This window comes from Lycium barbarum, chromosome 9, assembly GCF_019175385.1.
Source record: "Lycium barbarum isolate Lr01 chromosome 9, ASM1917538v2, whole genome shotgun sequence".
NCBI classification, from domain to species: Eukaryota; Viridiplantae; Streptophyta; class Magnoliopsida; order Solanales; family Solanaceae; genus Lycium; species Lycium barbarum.
The window spans coordinates 24227906-24253869 of record NC_083345.1 but is presented as its reverse complement, the minus strand read 5'-3'; the positions used below and the strand labels follow the sequence as shown (position 1 = coordinate 24253869).

General features: G+C 37.4%; 2 protein-coding genes and 2 long non-coding RNA genes across 4 annotated transcripts; all 4 read right to left on the bottom strand.

Annotated features, from left to right (window-relative positions):
* Window positions 1–5514: 5514 nt before the first annotated feature.
* LOC132610361 (uncharacterized) lies at window positions 5515–8518 on the bottom strand. Its single transcript, XR_009571124.1, has 3 exons — window positions 7690–8518; window positions 6868–6918; window positions 5515–5801 (listed from the first exon to the last, which is right to left on the bottom strand). It is a non-coding gene; the product is annotated as an uncharacterized LOC132610361 (long non-coding RNA).
* Window positions 8519–10353: 1835 nt separating this feature from the next.
* Window positions 10354–13694, bottom strand: LOC132610327 (uncharacterized). Its single transcript, XR_009571113.1, has 3 exons — window positions 12529–13694; window positions 11707–11757; window positions 10354–10640 (listed from the first exon to the last, which is right to left on the bottom strand). It is a non-coding gene; the product is annotated as an uncharacterized LOC132610327 (long non-coding RNA).
* A 700-nt stretch (window positions 13695–14394) lies between these two features.
* LOC132610244 (protein NRT1/ PTR FAMILY 5.2-like) lies at window positions 14395–18628 on the bottom strand. Its single transcript, XM_060324547.1, has 3 exons — window positions 18309–18628; window positions 16198–16772; window positions 14395–15454 (listed from the first exon to the last, which is right to left on the bottom strand). The coding sequence occupies exons 1-3, from the start codon at window positions 18504–18506 to the stop codon at window positions 14566–14568; spliced, it is 1662 nt and encodes a 553-aa protein (XP_060180530.1). The 5' UTR covers window positions 18507–18628; the 3' UTR covers window positions 14395–14565.
* Window positions 18629–21978: 3350 nt separating this feature from the next.
* Window positions 21979–25651, bottom strand: LOC132610549 (heterogeneous nuclear ribonucleoprotein 1-like). The gene is made up of 2 exons (XM_060324867.1): window positions 24865–25651; window positions 21979–23124 (listed from the first exon to the last, which is right to left on the bottom strand). The coding sequence occupies exons 1-2, from the start codon at window positions 25084–25086 to the stop codon at window positions 22216–22218; spliced, it is 1131 nt and encodes a 376-aa protein (XP_060180850.1). The 5' UTR covers window positions 25087–25651; the 3' UTR covers window positions 21979–22215.
* Window positions 25652–25964: the final 313 nt, after the last annotated feature.

Here is a 25964-nt window from a genome sequence, read left to right as displayed (position 1 = left end):
AAAGAAAACCCTAAAAGGATAAGGTTGGGCCGTACGGTCTGACACCCGTACGGTTGTCGGTACAAAGTGACAGAACGGTCTTGACGTGCGGCAATTTTGTAACTGATTAACCGGGCTAACGGCCACGATCAACTCGGTCATGGAGAAACCGGGCTAACGGCCACGATCAACTCGGTCATGGAGAAACCGGACTAACGGCCACGATCAACTCAGTCATGGAGAAACCGGACTAACGGCCACGATAAACTCGGTCATGGAGAAATCGAACTGGCTAACTGATATCGCTGTCACGACCCAGCCCCGTGGGCCGCGACTGGTGCCCTACTTGGACACCCAAACAGACAAACATATCAAATCGTAACATACTTATCCAAATCTAATCACATACAGATAACGTATATAGGCACAAATATCACACGCTGCCTCAAATTATATCAAACTGTCTTAGACATATTTCAAACGCAACCATATGCATATACATATATCAAAAAGCCGGCAAGGCTATCGAATGTATCAAAAGCCGACAAGGCGGTGTTTCATATTTATGAGATTTTCAAAGAAAATTTCGGCAGAGTTTCCTTTGTTTTTCGGACTATCCAAAATAACCCTGTACACAGCAAATACCAACAAAGGCCACACAGGGCCAACAGAACAACATATACATGTGCGAGCCGACAAGGCTGCCATAACGAATAGAGTCATGCAAACACATCCGTACAGAAGTAGGCACACACACCCACAAATACGTCTACAGACCTCTAAACAGACAAACCGAATCATATGGCGGGACAGGGCCCCGCCGTGCCCCTGAACAAATACATATATACATAGCGAACGAATATATATACCAAAATGTGTGCTCTGAAATGAGAAGAGCACTCCAAACAGCAGAAGAGGGTGTCCTAAGTGGGTAGATCACCAAACTGTGCGTCTGTACCTGCGGGCATGAAACGCAGCCCCCCGAAGAAAGGGGGTCAGTACGAAATATGTACTGAGTATGCAAAGCAGAATATACAGAAAACAAACCTGAGACATAAACGAAGCAGAAGTGCCGAACATAAGTACAAATCCAATCATATCAAAATGTTTAGTTTCAAACATGTAAGTCATGCATAGGGTATAGAAGAATATGGTCGCCCTCCCGTCGATGGCGTCATAACACAGCATAACACCAGAAAGTTTCAAATCTCCGTATCCCCGTCACATATCACATCACAACATAACGCCATACACAGCATAACACCAAATATATGTGGAACCCGACCCTCATTAGCGAGTAGCTCGGAGAACCATAACACAGCATAACTCCGGAGTATATCAAAATGTGCACGATAACAGAACCGGCCCGGGAACCGGCGAAAGATATAACAGAACGCACGAGTAGAGTCGTGAGTAGTCATATGCATAAAATCATTATCATGAACTCAAACATAAGTAAACTGATCATACTTGAAAAATCGAAATAATAATCATAACGAATTCTTTCAAAAGTTCCCGAATTACATAAAGGAACGTCGCGGGACCCACGGACGGGTATTTATCCAAGTCGGGCCCGCTTATGGAAAACATACTCATTATACATAATGCAAACTCTTATGAAAATGTCGGAACAATCCGAGCCTTTATGCGAAAGATATGCATTCAAAAATTACGAAATTCATTAAAGTGAAACCTTTTTGTACAAAGTTTGGAAATCACTTCTTTCAAAAACATAATGGTTCATATTTCATCAAATCATACATAAGAGTGCCAAGGAATATATATATATATATATATCATATCATGCTCGGATTTCGGATTTGGAATTTCCTTAAGGCTTTAATCTAGCCTATGTAAAACTAAGACATGCCAAAAAGAAAGGAGGATGCTTTACATACCTCGTACGCACTCCAAGATAGCCAATCTAAAGTAAATCCCAATCTACGCCTCGGGCTCCCCAAGGTCTACAAATATGCCAACGAATAACCAATCATTAGCTAAGGGCACTTAAGCCATTCATTCCAAACTAATCATTAAATTCTACAGAAAATTCGGCAGCACTTTCCCTGTAAATAGGCCATCCCGAGAATTTATCTCGCTCAAAATCAACAACAACAACCACAATAACCAACCTAGTAACATTGATAACCAATTCGAAAGGCAAAATAATAATAGTAACTCTCTTTTACATCATTCAACAACTTTCATAAATTCAACTCGACGACTTACCTTCAAGCCAACATCGATGCTTATATATATTTAAATACTAACCCGAATTCATACCAACAATACTTAAAGACATTCTAAGCAATTCATACAACATTTCCAACAATCTAAAATTTTTCCCTTCCTTTCCACATAATGTAACTCTTCCATTCTAACTTCACACCATCCAACTAATATCAACATTTTTTTTTTCCATATTCATCAACTAACTCAAGATTACCCAAACATATTTCAATAACATTTTAAACAATATCCAAGGATTCGAACCATTCCGCCCATTTCCATATTCCATTCGAAACTTCTACAATTGCAACGAAACTACCAAATCGCATTGTTTTCTTCCAAATTCATTAATAACAACCATAGTTCACATTTAGCATCTTACTTTCATAATTGCATAAAAATTATATAAAAATCACTTAATTTCTCATAACAACATACAACCAATTTCAACACCAACTCAACTCGTTAACCCTTTATCTACGTCATCAATGTCACAACGACACCTCTAACAAGCTAAATAAATTTTAATTCACCATTCTCTTTCATTACTATGGCTCACGGCCACACTCCTCTTCACACACCCACACGACCTCTATAAAGTTTCTAACCATTAATTTCCTTCATTCTCATCACATAACCCATGATAACAACAACAATAATCATATGAACATAATCATACCCTCAATCCTTTCAATTTAGCAAGGATAGCAATATGTCCATAAAATAACACAACTTTAAATTTAACCATTTAATTCCTACATAATGCTACTAAAATCAATTCCTCGTTCTTACTCAAAACACCCCCCTTACACGGCTCAATTTATAATTCAACATCAACATACATAACCCGTTTGAATTCAACACACATCTACCAAGCTATACAAGTCTAAACTACCTCCAAAACATGTAGAAAAGAATTAAATCTTACCTTAGAGACAAACTCTAATTTTTCACCATGAAATGTCTTCAAGAAAGCCATGGCTACCATGAGCTCCATCTTTTTCCTCCTCTTGAGCTTCAAATCTCTCCAATTAATTGTGTAGAAGGGGGCAAAAATGGGCTGGCCGTGAACAGTGCGCCGCCCGTGAACAGTGGCGTGAACAGTACGCGTGAACAGTGGCAGCGCCGTGAACAGTGCGCCGCCGTGAATAGTAGCGCCAGGAACTTCTCTCTCTCTCTAAGCTTGAGAGCTTCTCTCACTAACTCTACTTTGATGGATGAGTTTTGTGAATAATGGAGGAATATAAGTCATCTTATGCCTTATATAAGTAGCCCTTAACATTGACACATGTCCCACTAATTTACTTATCTAACTTTAATTAATCAATTTTTGTGATAATCAAAGTTGAAAATTAAAAGCTCTTATTTCATGTCCGAAAATAATTCCTCCTTTAACTTGAGTCGATTTGCTTGCGGATAATTTGTCGTATAAATGTACGGGGTATAACAATCGCATCAACCGATATCTTATCTGTTCACACAGATTAGTATATTTAAAAGCAATAACAGATAAGCCGAATCGTGAAACGTAATTATCTGCCCGATCCGCCTGATAAGCAACGCTATATTGTACCCTCCCCAAACATGGGCGGATCTACATGTTGTCGAGGGTGTTCACCCGAACACCCTCGGCAAAAAATTACAGTGTATATATAGGGTAAATTTTCTGTGTTTATGTGCATATTTTAACTTTTGAACACCCAGAATAAATTATATTTAGCTTCTTCTTTTTTTCCGAACACCCTGAATGAAAATCCTGGATCCGCCGCTGTCCCCAGACTCCACTTATGGAACTACACCGGGTATGTTTTTTACATAAACCATGAAAAATATAATGAAACCTCAATCGAGAGAGAAACTGACTTTTTTTTTTATAGAAATTTTCAAAATTTCCATAAATTAATAGAGGGAGGATGGGGAGGTGACCTGGTTATTTAAAAATAAGTAATATAATAATATTTCTATTTTTCTGGAGGAATTGAAGAGTACGAGACAAAAAAAACTAAAGAATAAAATTAAAAACATACGAAAAGGTGAAGAAACTGAAAAGAAAGAGAAAAATATAGGAACCGAAAAAATAACGTCAAAATAAATATAAGATAAAGGTAGGATTTTATGATTTAAAATCCACTGATTGTATTGAGTGACCCGTTCCAAACTTGTGATGTAAGATCTGATGCTAAATTGTAATATCAAATTTCTGATATGCTATCAGCATTGAACCTTTATGCAAAATTATTCAACGAATGTAAATTGTGCTTGTCCTTTTCATGCACGCCCTAAGGATAATTATTCTGAATATATCCCGACATCACCTGTTCCTTGGTCTTGTGCCTCGCCTCTCGGAGTTGGATGGCTGGAAAAGTGCTAGTTTTTCCTTCTTTGATCCATATGTGCATCTATTTGAGCTGTATATGACTAGTGATCTTCACTTGGACCTTTACCAAATGTTGATTGATTCAACTTCTTGGGAAGAAGAAGAAAGACGTCGTCTCCTAATGCACTTGAAGCTTTTCCCAACAGTTGGCTTCAGTACATTATATAAAAGTAAGGTTGTTAAAGTATCAGAGAGATTTTCTCATCTTGGGAAATCAGAGTGGTTGACCTTTTGGGACCTTATGAAGTATGAACACTCCTTAACTTCACTCTGCTGGGACCCAATTCGTACTGTTAAGTTTTCATAGCTTCAATGTATCTCTAGTCCAAATTTACATGATCTGGTCGATGTTGTTATAATTGTAAAATTTTCTTGATTGAGTTAAATCATGAGGATAATATTGGAAGACATTAGCTGTCATCACCACCTCTAGTCAATCATAGTAAAAGAATCTCATATCATAACCAATACAAGGTTGGATATGGAATGGAAAAGAAGTTTTAAACATCAGTCATGGTTGATAGTTGTTACTACCATTATTATAGAATGACAGTAATATACAGTGGGGCATGGATGATCTTTGTTAGCATGCCTAGTGTCTTCCTTTCTCAGAGTTTTTGTTTTATCATATAGACATATAGATGATCCGTGCTTTGCAGCAGTGAATCCTGATATTCAAGCTAAACATAAAAGCAAAGGTGCTTTGATAGTTGGCGTTGTAGCAGGTGCTTTTGCTGCATTTTGTTTCAACAATTGCTGTTGTGTTTATCAAAAGATGACATGCCAAATACCAAAGCATCCTATGGTGCTTTTGTCACGACCCAACCCCGTGGGCCGCGACCAGTGCCCTATCTGGGCACCTATACGTACCCAATACCCAAATTAGCATATTATCAGAATAATAATATAATAATAACATTAGTGGATGCTACAGAATTTAGCCGAAGAGCAGACTTGGCACACAGAAGCCGATAAGGCTATCATAAAACAAAACATCCCAAACATATGTACAGAACCCACACAGATGTATCCACAGACCTCTACAGAACATATCATAATCATAAGACGGGACAGGGCCCCGTCATACCCTGAACAAAGTACATATCTAGATAGCAGTGACAGACTGTACCAAAAGATGGGCTCTGTAGAAGAGAGCGCCCCAAAATAGCAGAAATGGGATCCTAAACGTGCGGATCAGCAAACCTGTCGTCTGTACCTGCGCGGCATGAAAACGCAGCCCCCGAAGAAAGGGGGTCAGTACGAAATATGTACTGAATATGTAAAACGGAATCACAGAAGTCAAATCATAATGATTACAGAAAATGGGTACAAAATCCAGAGTGTCAAATGCATATTTCCAAATCAGACAGAATGTGTACAGAAACATATGTCATATCATATCCGATCCCTGCCACGGGACTCGGCAGACAGAACGTGGTCACCCTCCCGACACTGGTGCCACAATACAGAGGAATCAGAAAAGGGGCGTGGCCCCGTATCATATAATATCATATCAAAATGGCCATAACAGATCAGATCAGAATAGGCGGACATGGCACATCATACTCCACAGACCCATGTACGCGTATACCTGCCCCCTCACATCGGGACGCGGCGAACAATGCAGAGAATTACGCTTGACAACATATCCTGGCCCGGGCTCAGTGGGGGAAACATTGAGGCATCCACGAACGGAGTAGTGAGAAACTAAATGCACTAAAAATACCATATATATATTTCCAGAGACTCAATGAGGCATATCGAATGTCAAATCAAATCAATGAAATCGGACGGAAACATAGTAAGTAAATTTAGATGTCATAACGGGTTACGGAGGCATAATCTATCCGAGATCGTTTTCAAGATTCAAAACAATTTATAAGACTTAATGAAATATTTAAAATAGTTTTTATTTAGTAGATAAAGGAGTAGTTAGAGTATCTCTAACGAAACGCTCGAAGACAAGTCATAGACACATAAAGGGTAAAATTGGAAATAGTGGGCCCACCTCGGGACAAACGAAGCGGTGGGCTCAAATTACGTATTTTAAGCTTATAAAGTCACCTACGGAGGTTCTAGGGACATTCCAAAATTTTCTAGACAATTTGCGGAAGTTTGCACAATTCTTTCAATAAAGCATACTTATAGGGTTCAATTCAATTGAATGAAAAAGGGGTATTTTCAAATGCAGATTCCGATGAGCAGAATACTTTCCGAGGCTCAAATCCGATCCTAGTACACCTAGGACATGCCAAAAGAAGAATCGGGATAGCCTTACATACCTTATATGCTCTTTACGCCTTTCCAAATTCAATTCCCGTTTCGCCCAAAATCTGCAATTGGTCACATTTACCAATTCTCAATTTCCAATCTTTAAGTATTCAATCTTTATTCATAATTGCCTACAAAAATTTGGGCAGCATCTCCCCTATACATATAGCATCCCCGAGAATTTAACTCGGCCAAAACAATCAACAACAACCCAACAACAACATCAACAACAACAACAATCACTATAAACACAATATAACTTAACTAGCTATCTTTCCAACATAATGTCATAACCTTCATTTCAACTTCAATTTCCAAACTAATCTCAATGGTTTCACATTCATCATTAATCTAGATCATCACAATATAATTTGGAAATATTTCATATCATTTCTACGAAATATTCACAAGATATACAAAATATACAAACTTTCCACCAAAACATAATTCACCCAAAACTTCAAATCTTCAACCTACATATTCATAACATATTTCCATCTTCCAATTTCATCAACCATAATTATAATTCACATCTTAACAACTTCATTTCCATAATATCACAAAATCATTCTAAAGTGACATAATCTTCTACATTCCAACTTCAACCAAAATTCATTCAACTTTCATTCCCAATATAATTTTCACCATAACCACAACTAGAATACAACATAAAATTCAACTCATATATGTATACAACATATATACACTCATGGCTACATATATATATACATACCCACTTTGCAAACTTCCTTATTTCCATAATTTCTACTCATTTCCACATACCACAACATAAACAAACCTTCATAACATAAGAAAAAGGAATTGATTCTTACCTTTTTCTACAATTCCTTCACTTGAACAAGTTGTCAACTTGAAGAAATAAGTGCTCCTTCTTCCAAAACAATTACACCAAGTTGTAAAGGACCCTTAAATTAGTAGGAATACCACAAGAAAATAATTTTTGGAGGAAGATTTGGAGGGGTGAATTTTCTATGGCCAAACCCGAAATGGCCCTTTTTTTTGCTCTTGTTTTGTTTGTTCTTTCTCCTTCTAAGTTTCTTGAATCATCTAAGGGATAATGATCCCTTTATAATTAATTTGCCACATGGAAATTAATTAATTTGGTGGGCTTGGACCAGGTATGGCCGGCCACCCTCTCACCTTGGGCCTAAATTTTTCTTTTCATTTTTTTGGGCCAACTCGGTTGGTCCCGAGTTGGGCCTAGCCCACTGACCTTTCGACCTTAAAACGTCCATATCTCCTTGTACCGACGTCACCTGGGAACCCACGACCTATGGTTGGAAAGATAATTCAATTATCTACAACTTCTACTTCTTGGTATTTTTCCAAATTCCAAACATATAATACCGTTTTTGCCCCCCAAAGTCAGGTCACCCGAAAACGTTTTCTTAAAAATATTCGTTTGGAGGACTTCCACTTTGATTTGGCCCAAGGGTCCTTCTTGAGTTGTGTTTAACTTCACATATGTGATTCATATAATTTGTCACATGTCCCAAAAAAAATAAAAAAAAAATCTTGACGTGTGGGCCCCACCTCAGCTTACAAATAATCTGACGTTCAAAAATACGGGATGTAACATCCTCCCCCCCTTTAGAACATTCGTCCTCGAATGTTAAATTAATCTTATAGGGTCTTGTAAGCATTTTGGGGAAAATATATCACAAGTACAGGCTAGATCTGTCAATACACTTATATTTCGAAAAAGACATTAGTATACCTGTATCCGCGTTTGGTAGCGCCTTCGGGTCCTGTCGACTAGTCAAGGCATAGATGCGGTTCGAAGGACCGCTTGAACTGGGAGCCCCGCCACTACCTCTGCCGCGGCCTGCTGATGTCGACGTACCCTGCCCCGCAGGGCGCATGGCTATCGAAGGAGACGATGACCCAGCGACTGATCCGGTAGGCTGCGCAGCACCTCCCAAATTACCCTTATACGGACACTCTCTCACAGTATGGCCCTGACGGCCACAAGAATAACAAGCACCTGTAGCACGGTAGCACTCTCCAGGGTGGTATCTCCCACAATAAGAACACTGAGGCCTGGGTGGCCTCGTCTGACCGGAACTCCTGTCTACCCGCGAACCTGAAACCCCGGAGCTCTGGCCTGCTCCTAAATACCCTGGGCTATCAAATCTCCTGCCTGAGAACTGCGGAGGTGTGCTCTGTGCCGGCTGGGAAGAATGCCTGCTAGACTGCTGCTGCTGCTGAGGCTGCCCACTCCGAAATTCCTCAAAATACCCAGATGATTTGGCCCTCTTGGGCTGTCTCCGATCCTGACTCCTATCGGGCTGATGACCCCTGTGCCGGTCCTCCATGCCCTGAGCGTGCGCCTGAATCCGGGCAATATCCATATCGGGCTGAGCGGCCAATACCAAGCAACTGTCGACAAAATAACGGTCCAGCCCCATAATATACCTGTGCATTCTATCAGCCATAGTAGCTACCACAGCAGGTGCATATCGGGCCAATGAGTCGAACTCCATACTGTACTCTCGAACACTGCAGCCCCTCTGTCTCAGCAATAAGAATCTGTCAGCCCTGGCCCGCCGTAACTCCGGAGGCAGAAAATGGCTAAGAAAAGCCTTAGAAAACTCATCCCAGACTGCTGGGGGAGCACCAACGCCTCTGGCTAACTCCCAAGACTCGTACCAATTTGCTGCTACATCATACAACCGGTACGAAGCCAACTCGACTGACTCTGTCGCAGATGCCTTAATCAAATGTAACGTGCGCCGCATCTTCCTGATAAACTCCTCAGGATCCTCCTCGGGCTTTGTCCCGAAGAACTCTGGAGGATTACAGGTCAGGAACTCACGAGCTCTCGAACTGTCACGTCTGTCTGCACGACCATCCCCAAGTCCGTGCCTATGAACCTGCCCTGCTACCAGTCTGGTCAACAACTGGACCGCATCTCTCATAGCCCGATCCTCAGCCCCTGGCTGTGAAGCTGGAGGCTCAGGTACTGGAACCTCTGGAGCTACTGGTGGAGCTGCCCCAGACTCCTCTGATGATGAAGACGTAGCAGAGTCTGCTGGCCGGGACGCAATATCACGCATCATCTGAGCAAGGGTCCGAGTACCCTTCTGAGCCCGGCTGGTCTCTCCTACCACGCCCTTTTTCTTCTGGGCAGCCGTCGCCTTTTTCGGAGGCATCACTGAAAGAAAAACAACAACGGATCAGGACAGAATCATCCTAATAGCACAGCTCTATCGCACGATCTAAGATTTCAAAAAAAAGAAACACCCTAAATGTCCTGTAGCTTCCTGTTTATAGGTGTGGTGCACAACACACCGATAAACAAGACTCTACTAGACACGGTCTGTGGACATTCCGAGGACGCACCGCTCTGATACCACTTTTGTCACGACCCAACCCCGTGGGCCGCGACCAGTGCCCTATCTGGGCACCTATACGTACCCAATACCCAAATTAGCATATTATCAGAATAATAATATAATAATAACATTAGTGGATGCTACAGAATTTAGCCGAAGAGCAGACTTGGCACACAGAAGCCGATAAGGCTATCATAAAACAAAACATCCCAAACATATGTACAGAACCCACACAGATGTATCCACAGACCTCTACAGAACATATCATAATCATAAGACGGGACAGGGCCCCGTCATACCCTGAACAAAGTACATATCTAGATAGCAGTGACAGACTGTACCAAAAGATGGGCTCTGTAGAAGAGAGCGCCCCAAAATAGCAGAAATGGGATCCTAAACGTGCGGATCAGCAAACCTGTCGTCTGTACCTGCGCGGCATGAAAACGCAGCCCCCGAAGAAAGGGGGTCAGTACGAAATATGTACTGAATATGTAAAACGGAATCACAGAAGTCAAATCATAATGATTACAGAAAATGGGTACAAAATCCAGAGTGTCAAATGCATATTTCCAAATCAGACAGAATGTGTACAGAAACATATGTCATATCATATCCGATCCCTGCCACGGGACTCGGCAGACAGAACGTGGTCACCCTCCCGACACTGGTGCCACAATACAGAGGAATCAGAAAAGGGGCGTGGCCCCGTATCATATAATATCATATCAAAATGGCCATAACAGATCAGATCAGAATAGGCGGACATGGCACATCATACTCCACAGACCCATGTACGCGTATACCTGCCCCCTCACATCGGGACGCGGCGAACAATGCAGAGAATTACGCTTGACAACATATCCTGGCCCGGGCTCAGTGGGGGAAACATTGAGGCATCCACGAACGGAGTAGTGAGAAACTAAATGCACTAAAAATACCATATATATATTTCCAGAGACTCAATGAGGCATATCGAATGTCAAATCAAATCAATGAAATCGGACGGAAACATAGTAAGTAAATTTAGATGTCATAACGGGTTACGGAGGCATAATCTATCCGAGATCGTTTTCAAGATTCAAAACAATTTATAAGACTTAATGAAATATTTAAAATAGTTTTTATTTAGTAGATAAAGGAGTAGTTAGAGTATCTCTAACGAAACGCTCGAAGACAAGTCATAGACACATAAAGGGTAAAATTGGAAATAGTGGGCCCACCTCGGGACAAACGAAGCGGTGGGCTCAAATTACGTATTTTAAGCTTATAAAGTCACCTACGGAGGTTCTAGGGACATTCCAAAATTTTCTAGACAATTTGCGGAAGTTTGCACAATTCTTTCAATAAAGCATACTTATAGGGTTCAATTCAATTGAATGAAAAAGGGGTATTTTCAAATGCAGATTCCGATGAGCAGAATACTTTCCGAGGCTCAAATCCGATCCTAGTACACCTAGGACATGCCAAAAGAAGAATCGGGATAGCCTTACATACCTTATATGCTCTTTACGCCTTTCCAAATTCAATTCCCGTTTCGCCCAAAATCTGCAATTGGTCACATTTACCAATTCTCAATTTCCAATCTTTAAGTATTCAATCTTTATTCATAATTGCCTACAAAAATTTGGGCAGCATCTCCCCTATACATATAGCATCCCCGAGAATTTAACTCGGCCAAAACAATCAACAACAACCCAACAACAACATCAACAACAACAACAATCACTATAAACACAATATAACTTAACTAGCTATCTTTCCAACATAATGTCATAACCTTCATTTCAACTTCAATTTCCAAACTAATCTCAATGGTTTCACATTCATCATTAATCTAGATCATCACAATATAATTTGGAAATATTTCATATCATTTCTACGAAATATTCACAAGATATACAAAATATACAAACTTTCCACCAAAACATAATTCACCCAAAACTTCAAATCTTCAACCTACATATTCATAACATATTTCCATCTTCCAATTTCATCAACCATAATTATAATTCACATCTTAACAACTTCATTTCCATAATATCACAAAATCATTCTAAAGTGACATAATCTTCTACATTCCAACTTCAACCAAAATTCATTCAACTTTCATTCCCAATATAATTTTCACCATAACCACAACTAGAATACAACATAAAATTCAACTCATATATGTATACAACATATATACACTCATGGCTACATATATATATACATACCCACTTTGCAAACTTCCTTATTTCCATAATTTCTACTCATTTCCACATACCACAACATAAACAAACCTTCATAACATAAGAAAAAGGAATTGATTCTTACCTTTTTCTACAATTCCTTCACTTGAACAAGTTGTCAACTTGAAGAAATAAGTGCTCCTTCTTCCAAAACAATTACACCAAGTTGTAAAGGACCCTTAAATTAGTAGGAATACCACAAGAAAATAATTTTTGGAGGAAGATTTGGAGGGGTGAATTTTCTATGGCCAAACCCGAAATGGCCCTTTTTTTTGCTCTTGTTTTGTTTGTTCTTTCTCCTTCTAAGTTTCTTGAATCATCTAAGGGATAATGATCCCTTTATAATTAATTTGCCACATGGAAATTAATTAATTTGGTGGGCTTGGACCAGGTATGGCCGGCCACCCTCTCACCTTGGGCCTAAATTTTTCTTTTCATTTTTTTGGGCCAACTCGGTTGGTCCCGAGTTGGGCCTAGCCCACTGACCTTTCGACCTTAAAACGTCCATATCTCCTTGTACCGACGTCACCTGGGAACCCACGACCTATGGTTGGAAAGATAATTCAATTATCTACAACTTCTACTTCTTGGTATTTTTCCAAATTCCAAACATATAATACCGTTTTTGCCCCCCAAAGTCAGGTCACCCGAAAACGTTTTCTTAAAAATATTCGTTTGGAGGACTTCCACTTTGATTTGGCCCAAGGGTCCTTCTTGAGTTGTGTTTAACTTCACATATGTGATTCATATAATTTGTCACATGTCCCAAAAAAAATAAAAAAAAAATCTTGACGTGTGGGCCCCACCTCAGCTTACAAATAATCTGACGTTCAAAAATACGGGATGTAACAGCTTTGATAGTTGGCGTTGTAGCAGGTGCTTTTGCTGCATTTTGTTTCAACAATTGTTGTTGTGTTTATCAAAAGATGACATGCCAAATACCAAAGCATCCTATCAAGGAAACGTTTATGTGTGTTCTCTCATTTGGTAAGCTTTACCTTTAGTTTATTCAGATATGTTTCTTTGAACTTTTTCTGCAAAAATTAAAAGCTTCACTTTCAGAGAAATGATATTGGCCACTAACTACTTTGATAACTCAAATCAAGTTGGGGAAGGAGGATATGGGTCTGTCTTTAAGGGGATTTTCACTGATAAAACAATTATTGCTGTCAAGCGAGCAAAAGAAGGATCAGTACAAGGGCTAAAGGAATTCTTGACAGAGATATCGCTGTATCAAGGTTACATCACCAAAATGTAGTTGTCTTGCAAGGATACCATGATGAAGAAGGAGAACATGTATGATCAATCCACTCAATATCATGCAATTGATCATGTCAATCCTTTTTCCGGTCACCTTTGTTCAAGCTCACAATGTGTGCTATAGCTTCTCTTTTGCTCCTTTGCAATATTTTGTTACGAACTACAATTCATTAGTTCTCAAATTTCTTTAGTATACCCCTGAAATCGTTTCTAGAAATCTTTCAAACTCAGGATTCCTAGTGTGCAAATTACGCAGTAGTAAATAATATCAGAATTTCTCCAAATTGTGAAATTTTGTTATGATTTTCATATGTACTGCTTTTATCCACTATACTCTATTCAATTTCTTCCTTTCCACTTTACTTGGCACCTTTTCCTGAGTGTAAAAGTACTCATCTCCTGTTGACGCATTCAGAAACTTGTTTATTTGCAGGGGCAAAAGCTTGTATTGCAGCAAATGATCCAGTAAATTAAGAACTTTATCAAATGATTAAGTCTAGACAATCATGGTTGACAAGTAGTTGTGAAACTGAGATACTATGACTTATAGAAGAAGAGTCCTGCTAAATAAATGACTTTATATATGTGATAGATGAGAGGAAAGCATCTTTGTTGATTGTAACAAGTAGTTGTACATTTACTGCACCATGAAATATAGTTGAATCTTGAAAGCTAAAATGTCCTTCCAAGATATTGTATATAAACGTGACATACTGAAAAGGAATCCATAATGAAATAGAGAGATAACAACCTTGGTTCTAAAGTTTCATAATTTTGTATTACACAATTCATTAAGGTATTTGGTGGTTTGCGGGGGCGTGGTGGGGGTGGGGGGTGGGGGGTGGGGGTTTTGCAAACTGGCTTATTTAACCAGTGCCTTGTCTTCTTCGATTATTGACTTGCTAAGTGAGGGTTGCATGGCCTCTCGCAACTCCTCGTTGGTTTTGTTGATCTCGGTGTTATAAACGAAGAGTCTTGCTACAGCCAGGAAAAAAAGAAAGTTGAGAAAGCTTAAGACGGCATAAAATGCATAATAATAATCTAAATGAGAGATATTGAGGTTGTCCAAAATCCACCCTTTGTGTCCATTTTTCTTGGTGACATTTGCCACAGTTGACAACAAAAAGCTGCTGAGGAAATAGCCAATACCCAAACTAGTTGTAGCATATGTAGTACCAAGGCTTTTCATGCTCTCTGGTGCCTGATCATAGAAAAACTCAAGTTTTGCAACCTCCACAAAGTTATCAGCAACTCCCATTAATGCAAACTGTGGAAGCAGAACGAAAATAGATAGCGGAACAATCTGTTTTTTCTCAGTAATTCCATTTTCTCTTGCTACACTAAGCCTTTTTCTTTCGATGAAGGAGGCAATAAGCATGACTATGATATGCAAGACAAGGCCAATCCCTAGTCTCTGCAACAATGTGATCCCCCTTGGATTTTTTGTGTATTTTCGAAGAATGGGTACGATGAAGCGGTCATACACAATAATGGTGATCAACATGGAGATTGTTATGAAGACTGTAAGAGATGCTGGAGGAATTTCAAACTTTGGACCGATTCCTCTCTTTAAAGTTGTCCCTTGCTTAATGAAGAGCGTATGTGTCTGTGCTAGCATTGTGCTTGGTATGAAAGTTGCTATAAGTACTGGTAGCATTTTTATCATTTGCTTAGCTTCTTCAACTTGGGTGATTGGACAAAGTATCCAGGGTGAACTAGGCCCTGTTTTTACTGCTGCCTTGTCAAGAGGTCTGCATGTAAAATAATCCCAATCACACACAATCCAAGCAAAGAAATTAAAAACCAAGCATTTAACTTCTATACAAGAGAATTTTTAAACTATCAGGTCACCATGCAAGTAACTACCGAAATTAATAACCTGAAAAATAGGGCAAATTGTCTGCTAAAATAGGTTAAAATACACTCAATGGTAACCTGACTATGCACGGGGTCTAGGGAAAGGCCGGACCACATTAGGTCTATTGTATGCGCCCGTGCCTTTTTCTGCAAGTGGTTGTTTTATGATTGTTTTCGCGGCCTGATTCGTGACCACCTGATCACATGGCGACAACTCTAATTGACAATTTAAACTTTTCAATGTTGTCAAAGCATCTAAAACTATCAGAATGTTTTCACCTTAGGTCACCATTGTAAGAGAATTTTTAAACTATCAGGTCACCATTCAAGTAACTACTGAATCTAATAACCTGAAAAATATGGTAAAGTATCTACTACAACAGGTTACAATACACTCAAGGACAAGCCGGTGCTCTAAGCTCCCGTTATGCACGGGGTCTAAAGAAAGACCGAACCACATTGGATCTATTGTATGCAACCTTGCCTTGCATTTCAGCAAGTGGTTGTTTCCAAGGCTTGATTCGTGACCTCTGTCACGTGGCGACAACTTTGATTGATTGTTTAGTTTAGTTTTTTTTTTTTTTTTTTTTTTTTTTATGTTGTAACGTATATAAATTAAATATCAGAATGTTGTCACCTTAGAGAAGTGGTATGATCAATTCTGAAGATGCCTGCAGAGCTAGCATACTCTTCCAAGCTCAACTCATGAAGCTCCTTTGGGTCATTAGGGACAACCACCTTCCACTTCCTAGCAGCAGCAACAAGAACTTGAGCAATCCTAGTAAATGGACTCCCTGAAGGAGTTTTGTGCCTATAATAACGAGTCCCTAACAAGAACACCATGATAGATACAGCAAGTCCAGCAGTTGGAAGGCCATAACCAACACCCCACCCCACATTGTCTTGCAAGTAAACAAGGAAACTATTGGAGAAGAGAGTTCCAAGAAAGATGCTAAACATCCACCAATTGAAAAATGAGAGCTTTTGAAACCTCTCTTTAGGCTCAAATTCATCAAACTGGTCTGCACCCATTGTTGAGATGTTAGGTTTGGTTCCACCAGTTCCAATAGCAACTATATATAAAGCACAATAGAATATGCCAATTTGGAAAGCAGAAGCCTTTTTAGTGCAGTCTATGTCTTTGATTCCTTTGCCACAACTTGGAGGTCTCAAGGATTTCAATGAAACAACTAGTGTTAACAAGCACATTCCCTGTTGCAATTAATGTGTTAAAAGTACAAGAAAAAAAAGTGGTTATATGTGATGTGACGGGTTAATTTTACGAATAGTTGTCAGTCCATTTTCAGTTTATTGCATCAAAGTCATCAAACTAATTTTTATAACGAAAAAATAACTGACGTGCACCTATATATCACAAAAATAAAAAATGCCAAGAAATGTTAAATTTGATCCCAAAAAACGCAAGTTGTCACATTAATAACTCACCTTACATAAAATCTAGGGGTTTCAATGGATTTTTAAAAATCGACTTAACCGACCGAACCGAACCGTATCTAACCGATTTTTAGATTTTCCTAATAAAACCAACAGTTTTTATATAAATTTATAATCGTACCGAATAATTAGGTAGGTTTTTTATTTCATAAAAATTTAAACGAAAAAATACCGAACTGTACTGAATAATATATGTGTTTTATATATTAAGTTTAAAAATAATAAAATATTATTTTTTTTACTTTAGACCCGGGGTGATGGAAACGACTACAAGCCGGTAACATAATTAACACCAAACACTGAAACCTATTATACTACTCCTATCGAAACTAAATTAGTTCTAGCATCTCGAGTAGTAACTAATAAGCTACAAGGTAACCCAATGATCTTGGGTAGCAAGCTACAACTTAGTAGATGTCTTTCCTCTCGTATGGTTTAAATTTCTCTTATTGAATATATACTTAATCTTAGTAGACTTAGTTCTTGAATCCCATCTTGATTGATTTCTTCTCGCTCATGTGATCTTTTTTTTTTTTAATCTCTGCTTAAAATTATTTTGCACTATGATAAAATAGTGGGATAAATCTCTATTGTTGTTGTCTTTCATGTTTTCTTAATTCATGACCTTTTAAACAGTAGAGAGAAATTTTGCCAAAGTCCTACACAAGTATACATGTTAGCTTGTTGTAACTTTTATTATTGTCTTTTAGATTTTTTTTTTTTTTTTGAAAAACCAAAAGTTAACCGCACTGTACCAAAACGAAGATGATGAGACGGTTTCGAAAAGTCTTATTTTAGTTATACAAATAAAATAACCAAAAAAATGGTATAGTATAAATTTTATAAAATAACTGCCCGAACTGTACCATTGACACTCCTAATAAAATCCATGCATGCGCACCACTAAAAAAATAAAAGCTCAATTTTTGACCTACTAATTGAAAAATAGAAGATCCCGCGAGGTGCCTCATGGTGTCATTGGCAATTAAGTTGAGTCAGAAAAGGTATTTTTAGGTGGTGCCACGTGAATACTATTTAAAGTGAGGTGATGACATGCATGACTATAAGTCTATACTAACATGGCAATTTTATACAAGTGGCAACCTACATATATTTTCTGGAACCGAGATTTTCGTCTTTTATTTTCTTTGATGCATATATAGTTGAGTTGCTTTTTAATTACAAAAAATAGTTTTATGACTTTGGCAGACCTGATGAAATGAAAGCTGGATTACTACTATCCATACATATATATATTTATATGATGTAGATGAAACAAGTTATAATAATTACCACAAGATAAATAGAAGATGAGATGAGAAAAGTCCAGTAACGACCAAGAAGAGCATCAGCAATGTAAGCACCAATTATGGGAGTCAACCAAACAGTACCAACCCAGTTGGTAACATTGTTTGAGGATTTGACAGTGCCTTCATGGAGCTCGTCTGTTAGATAGATCACCAAATTTGTTGCTATTCCGTAGAATGCCATCCTCTCAAATACCTCATATCCTGTACATATATAATAATAGTTTTTAGCATTTTCATCAATATGTAAAGCTTAATTAGTCTTATAGAGCATTTTGTAAATGTAAAATTTCTTTACACTGATGGTATATATAATTTAGACTTTTTCGGGATATCTTAGCGTACAAGCGTTAGACATTTATTGCATAGCAATCTAGCATACAACTATAAGCGTCGTATCGTTTTTGTTCCAATCTCGATCGTTATACATGTATCTTCACAACGCCACGAGTTATTTAGATACTTTTTCATAATTTTTTTTTTATCAATAAAAAGTGTTTGAGGATACACGATAATGTTCCATTTAAAATGTTGAGAACCAGGATGTTTTAGTGTGTTGTAGATTTTTACCCGAGACTTGTATCATTTGATGATGCTGAATCACTAGAAACATGTATAACTAAACAAACTACATATAATGGGAAGTATAAATAGGGAGGGAATAATTTGAGCCTCTTATCGTAAATAGTAGAAGTAAAAAACGGAGATTTTACATCCATTTTTCTAATGATGAATTAACGGCCTACTTTAAGTAAATGAGCTTTTTGAATATAGTTCTTTTTTTTTTTTAAGAAAAATAAACAACTTGGAAAAATAGGAGTCCCCAAGTGATAATCAGGGTTGTAATTATGAGGGACTGTCAAGCATGTATGACACGATCTTCTTGTTGCATAAGCATAGCTAATGGGCTTTTTCCTATTACGAGTCATCTAATCTGATCTAAAGGTAACTGAAAAGGTTTACCAAATTTATTTAAAGACGAATTCAAAATTTAAAGTACTTAAATGAATCAGGGAGGAGCATAATCGCATTACATGCTCATGTTTTGAAACTTCTTTGCATGTGTATCCATGAAAAAAGTGAGTCTAGTTGGACCTATACAAACTCATTCCAAATCAGTACTTATTATGTATGATCATGGTACCTTTGGCGGTAAATTAAGAGCTGAATACCATAGTCGTAGCAAAATTAACATACCAACAATGAAATAGCAAGCTCTCCATCTGCCAGTTTTGGATCTGAGAACAGGTCTACCTTTGAGGTCCACTGTCCCATCTTGTGTATAATCTTCACTCCCAATATTCCCATCTCCTTTCTCTAATTTTTCAGTCATCATGTACAAAGAATAAATTACAGAATTTTGGTGGTTTGGGGCTTGTAAAACTTTTTTATTTTAATAAGACTGCTTCATATATTTCAAAGTCATGCGTGTGCCAGCTTTTATATATTGAAGGTTTCTATATGCATGTCCTCATAATTCCAAATGTCGCTTTCATTTTGCATCTAAAATATAATTGCCTACAACTAATTTTGTTTTAATTTTAAACAAAGATGTGTCTTGTCCACATTTATATAGGAGTATATGTTTTTTAGAATGTGTAGCATCAATATTATCGACGTCAAATCAGAAGACTAATTAATATAGTAGCCAGAAACAGTCATGTTGAAGAGAAGACAGCCTCATCTTATATATACAGAGGCAAATTTAGGGCCAATTAAGTGTTCAATTTAACACATCGCTTTGGGATCGAAATACTTATAAAGATACGCAAAACGTATTTTAACTATATATATATAAGTAGTAAGATTACACTCATTTTGAATTCACTGTTGTAATCTTTAATCAATAATTATGTATTGTTATTATTGTGCAACAAAATGAGTCACATCATAGGTATTTACCAGCCTCAAACTTGTCTTTACGTATGATGTTGCATGGAAAATTTTGAAAGCTACAAAATGCATACGATATTAGTAATTGACAAAGTTAAGAATTGCCAAGAAAGAATACCCATTAGTTTTATAATAATACATTGGTTTAAAGTATTAAAAATGCTGATATCAATGAAACAAATTGATTTCAATATCCTGCTTAAAATAGAGTGCTAGTGACACTTTTAGGAATTAGTCACACAACCAATAAGGCAATAATCTTGGATGTAGGACCATTTCCTTAAACAATAAAAAAAAAACAGATGTCACTTTGAATTACAGGACTTTGCCGGCTTGATTATTTTTAGTTTCACTAAATTTAATCACAAAAAATAGCAGGTTCTAGAAAAGATTCACTATAAAAAGTCAGAAGTTAATTTAAAATTTAAAGTTTATGAGTTCTGGCAGCCTTTCACTTGCCTCCAACCCATTTTTCAAACCTCAACCCATTTATGACATTGAGTTCGTAGATTATTATATGTATATATTTAATCTCTGAGTTAAAGTTAACGATTTCCTGCCGAACCCATACAATGAACTTTCTATCTGCCCTTGCAAAAAGTGCTAGCAATTGCAATTTCCTGATATTTCGTGGACGAAAAAACACACACTCAGTAGTATCTAGTGCTTGCACTAAATCAAATTAAGTTACAATGATTTTATAAGCAATAAAATGAAGTGAAAATATAAATACAGTAGTCGTGGATGTGACTGTATATCGTCCTTACAATATCTTTACACCATTTTATGCAATAAAACTTTGTTGGGTTGTGTATATCACAAGACGTTGTACCGCCCGTTTGAATTTGGTTCTGAAAAACCTGTATGTGTTTGGAATTATTCTGGAAATATGTTCTTTTTTCTACTTTGAGTGATGACTCTAATTATGCCAAAGAAGAATGCATCATAAGAGAAACATCATTTATACATATAACTTCTTTTTTCTTGTTCCCCTTTCCTTAGACACGAGTTCTGTTTGCAGTTTTTACTAATTGCATACTTTTTTTATTTACAACTGCTGAAACTCGAGCTGATCTTCCTCCTAAAGTATTGTAAACTATAGAGTAATGTTTTCTCCTCATCCCCATAACAAAAGTACATATGCAGGATCAGAATATGTACTGTCATTGCATAAAACTTGAATTCATGTGAAAAAGAGATATCTTTAGCTAATTGTTGTCTATGATAGATAGCTTAGCTAGTTTTGCCATACTTGACCTTGACGGAATGAAACAGAGTTGTGAACTGAAGCTACTACATCACCTAATTGCTTTCTTCTCATATATGTGACTTGAAACTTTTGATTTATAAAATAGAAAGAAAAAAAAAATGTTATAAATCAACCTCTTCTTTTTTGAGTCCCTCTCATTACTCCAAATTCCAAGAAGTCATCCAAATCAATAAATCTTGAAAACATGCCTCTTCAACAAAGGGTATACTAAGATTTGTGCCTACTGTCTACATATTTGTAGAACTGACCACTAGTTTCCAAATCATGGACCATAATATGAAGGAATCTTCATTGCTTGTCAAGTATCTATAGCTCAATCCCCTCAGCACCCAAACAAAAGAAGTCTCAGAACTACTAGCAATCAACTGAATTCTATGCTATTTTCATATAACAAAGTTTATATGCCAACATTTAGAAACTAAAATCATTTTCAAGTAACCAACTGTAGGAATAAATTTCACACAAATAGCTACTTGAGGTATGAGAGCAGAGAAAGAAACATAATCATTCAGATAAGAGCAAAACATTCAACAGACAATACATTTTATCACCAGTTTAAACCAACACTAGTCATCGGTAGGAATGTAAATGTAACTGTTACACAACACAACATAGACTGCAGAGCAATTCAACCAGTCATCGGATCTATTGTGACCGAACTGGTGGTGTTAAATGATATGGTCAGTGCTGTCAGTGTTCCCTCAGTTTAACCACAATAACCCGATATTTCTTATTTATCGGAAACCCAAGCTGCATCTGGAACCCCTGGAGAACCATTACTGTTGTCAGAGATTGTTTCTGTGTTGTGCCCATTTGCCTCGTGTTGCCCTGCCTGGGTAGGCGTCTCACCACTGCTGCTGTTTGGAGTATTACCTGTATGCCTATCACCAGTCTCGTTACCATCAGAATCAGTGAAAGGGCCTTCATTTTCTGTGTAGCTGCAGTAACCATTTCCTTGATTCCCATTTTGACCCTGAGATGTACTAGTTGATGCCAAAACAGCACCACGATTGGCTGAAGCACCCCACCGATTAGAAGCCCCATAACTTGCATTTAAATTATAGAAATCCCCATACCCAAGATTCTGGCTGCCCCACTGGTTTCTTGTGGCATAACCAATGCCGGCCAAAGATGGATTCATATATAATCCACCGTACCAAGTATAAGGATCGTAGCCATAACCATAATTCAGAGCTCCGTAGCTGTTATAGGGAGTGTAACCACAAAAAGCAGGCTGCGGAAACCTAATGGGATCAGAAGAACCATAACTCGGGTAAGCTTTGCCTGCAGGATTTGCTTCTTTAGGCAGGGCACGTTTTACCTCCACTAGCTTATTTTTCAGTTCATGAAAGTTTTTATGAAGAACTTTATCAGCAGCATCTTCTGAGTCAAAGGTGATGAAACCAAATCCTCGAGGGAGACCAGTGTTTGGGTCAAACATTATTACTTTATCTGTCACATTACCATAACTTTGGAAGTACTGGCAAAACTCTTCTTCAGTAAGGGACGAAGGTAGCCCGCCAACAAATATTTTTCTAGTTCTGGTATTCCCTTCTGGTCTTCTATCTTCACTGGCATGAGGAAGTCGCGATCTCAAGCTCTGCTGTTGTTGTCTTGGTAAAGCCTTCTTAGCTTCCACCTGAATGGCAAAACTGGAGTTTAAAGTGAAAACAGACAGACAAGTAAACAGACAGGTGTGGTTCAGCTGAAGCCAAGCTACAACATCACAGCTTCCAGGCGGAATTGTTCATCAAGTTTTGACACCGCTGAGAACTTTCAAAACAAGGAAAAGATTTATGTGACTAAAGCATACCACTAGAATATCAAATATTTGAATGACTTCAGCTCAGATAAACATATCCGATAAAGAACAAGAAAATCTAACATATTACTCTCCATCTCTCCTGTGGTAAATTTTTCCCAAATAAGTAACTTTAGTTGACTGAAATAGCTGCAAGTAAGATGCCATCAAGTACAAGAATAACAAAGAGTCATCTAACCAATGTTCCCCAAAAAGAGTGAGCATCGCAATGTTAGAAGTTGGGTCCTTTCTTTGAATGAATATTTTACTGAAAATGATTAAGGATTCTGTTTCTTGTGCTTTTCAACAACATACACTGGGTATGTTGTTGTTGAAAAGAACAAGAAATAGAATCCTTAATTATTCTAAGGAAATTTGTCCTACCCACCCTGAAAAGCTGATCCAGGGCCATTTCCACAAAATCCAAATGAAACAAAGTGAATGTTTCCCTCCCCCACCCCACGCGTTCGTAAATGTGACAATTTGCACTAAAGCATTGCACAGATTCTAATCAAACAATCTAAAAGTAAAATTACAAGTAAAAAGAGTGACAGATGAGCTAAGCAAGGGAAAAGGAAGAATAGACGAACACGAGCACCTACATCCCCATTTAGGATTTGCAGAACAATCCACACTTCTCTAGTTCCATAAAAGGGGGGAAAACATGATTAATCATAGCCACCATTTGAGAAAGCGGACAAAAAGGCGGATTTAGAATTTAGAGAAGGTGGTCTATAATACACACGTTATAAAAACTCTTTTGCATATACATAAACAGTTCGAGCCAAAACTGAAGCCACTGCAAGGCCTAGACATAACACATGCTGATGCAACTAATAACTGAATTCTAAACTTTGAAAACGTACAAACATATATCTGTTGAAAAAACGAAAAACGCAATTGGGGTCAATCTTGAAACGTACAAAAACTGAACAGGCTAAGCCTACATGTACAAGATTGATAAAATAAACCAAACACCACATTCAATTAGTAGGAGGCAGATTTAAGATTTAGAATTAGCAGGTTCAGAGTTAATACAGCCACTACTAAAAAAACATGAATTATCGACGGACAAATATTGTAGCTAAACAACAAAATATTAGCGACGGATTATCAAAATATTCTATCAGCTATAAAAAATTTAGTGACAAATTAGCAATTAAGTTAGTAGCTAATTACAGTTTTTTTGTTTGTTTGTAATGTATGTATACATTCAAGAATCTTAATGCAGTAAAAAGAAAGATGTGGGTGCTGATAAATTGGTAATCTTTCTTACTGGAAGGCCAAGATTGATTAAATAAACCAAACACACAAGAAATTAGTAGCAGGCAGATTCAAGATTTATAGCAGGTTCATATTTAATACGGTCACTAGTCACTACTAAAAAATGACAAATTATGTAGCTAAACAGCAAAATACGGATTATCAAAATATTATATTACCTACGAGCAATTTAATTAACTACCACTTAGCTAATTCCAGTATTTCTTTTTCGGAGTACTACACGTAGACATTCAAGAATCTTTTGCAATAAAAAAATAAGTTGTGGGGTGATCATAAATTGGTAATATTTCTTACCTGACGACCATCAATGACATGTTTCTCTTTTAGAATAACATCAATAACAGAAGGATCAGAGAAAACAACAAAGCCAAATCCTCTAGATAATCCAGTGACTCTATCACGCATGATTATTGCATGTGTAAGTTCTCCATAATGGCTAAAATAACCTCTTAGTTTGTCTTCCTTCATGTCCCATCCTAATCCTCCAACAAATAGTTTCCCTTCATCTGTATCCATCTTCTTCAAATTCTTGAGAAAAAAGAAGAAGAAAAAAAGATCTTTTCTGCTATGTAATGTAAGAGTTTACGTAAAATATAGTTTATGGTATGTATTTTTATGATGATTATGTGTGTGTAACTAAAACAAGAAAGAGAGGAATAAAGCTTTTTTGTAAATCATGTTTAGGGTTTGGGGACAGTGTGAACGAATCACAATCGGAAAAGGACGGTCTTGAACATAATATTCCAGATTTAGGGTAGATTTGGAATCAATCTCCAAAATCCTATTCCAACTGAAACTGAAATACGAAAATAGCATATATTTCTTTTTATTATTAAATGGTTAAATAACAGTAACCAAGCCAATTTTTTTTTCTTTTTGATTTTTGATAAGTATGTTTTTCCTCCTTTATAGTTTGGTGCCACGTGTTTTTTTTTAAAAAAATATGCAAAAGTCTCGCCTTGTGTTTTTGGATAAAATTTTGTTGAAATTACTCTTGCCGGTAGGAGTGTACATGGACCAGGTTGGTTCGGATTTTTTAAACACCAAATCCAACTAATTGCGTCGGATTTTTAAATATATACACCAAACCAAACCAATAAAATTCGGGGTTTTCAACCTCGGGTTTTCTCGGGTTTTTCGGGGTTTTTTTTCCGGAATAGTCTTGATACAAAACATATAACTTTTACTTCAAATATTCTTTAGTTCTGGTAAGATACAACTGTGAGAAGAGTGATGACATTATATTAAAATATTCAGCAAAAGCTAATAAAATCGGTTAAAATAAATATTGCTAATTAACAAGCCATAAAGAAAATGACCATAATCTAAAAATACCAAGTCATGCTAAAATAAGTACGGCTAATAAGTATTAATTACACGACAAAGAAAAAAAC

Bases quoted from the DNA above. Each gene is read 5' to 3' on its own strand.
- LOC132610549 (XM_060324867.1), bottom strand. From the start codon at position 25,086: ATGGATACAGATGAAGGGAAACTATTTGTTGGAGGATTAGGATGGGAC. The intron at 23,125-24,864 runs GTAAGAAATATT...TTTGCCATTCAG, and splicing joins ATGTCATTGATGGTCGTCAG to GTGGAAGCTAAGAAGGCTTT.
- LOC132610244 (XM_060324547.1), bottom strand. From the start codon at position 18,506: ATGGCATTCTACGGAATAGCAACAAATTTGGTGATCTATCTAACAGAC. The intron at 16,773-18,308 runs GTAATTATTATA...TAATTGCAACAG, and splicing joins CATCTTCTATTTATCTTGTG to GGAATGTGCTTGTTAACACT. The intron at 15,455-16,197 runs GTGACAACATTC...TTTTACATGCAG, and splicing joins GATCATACCACTTCTCTAAG to ACCTCTTGACAAGGCAGCAG.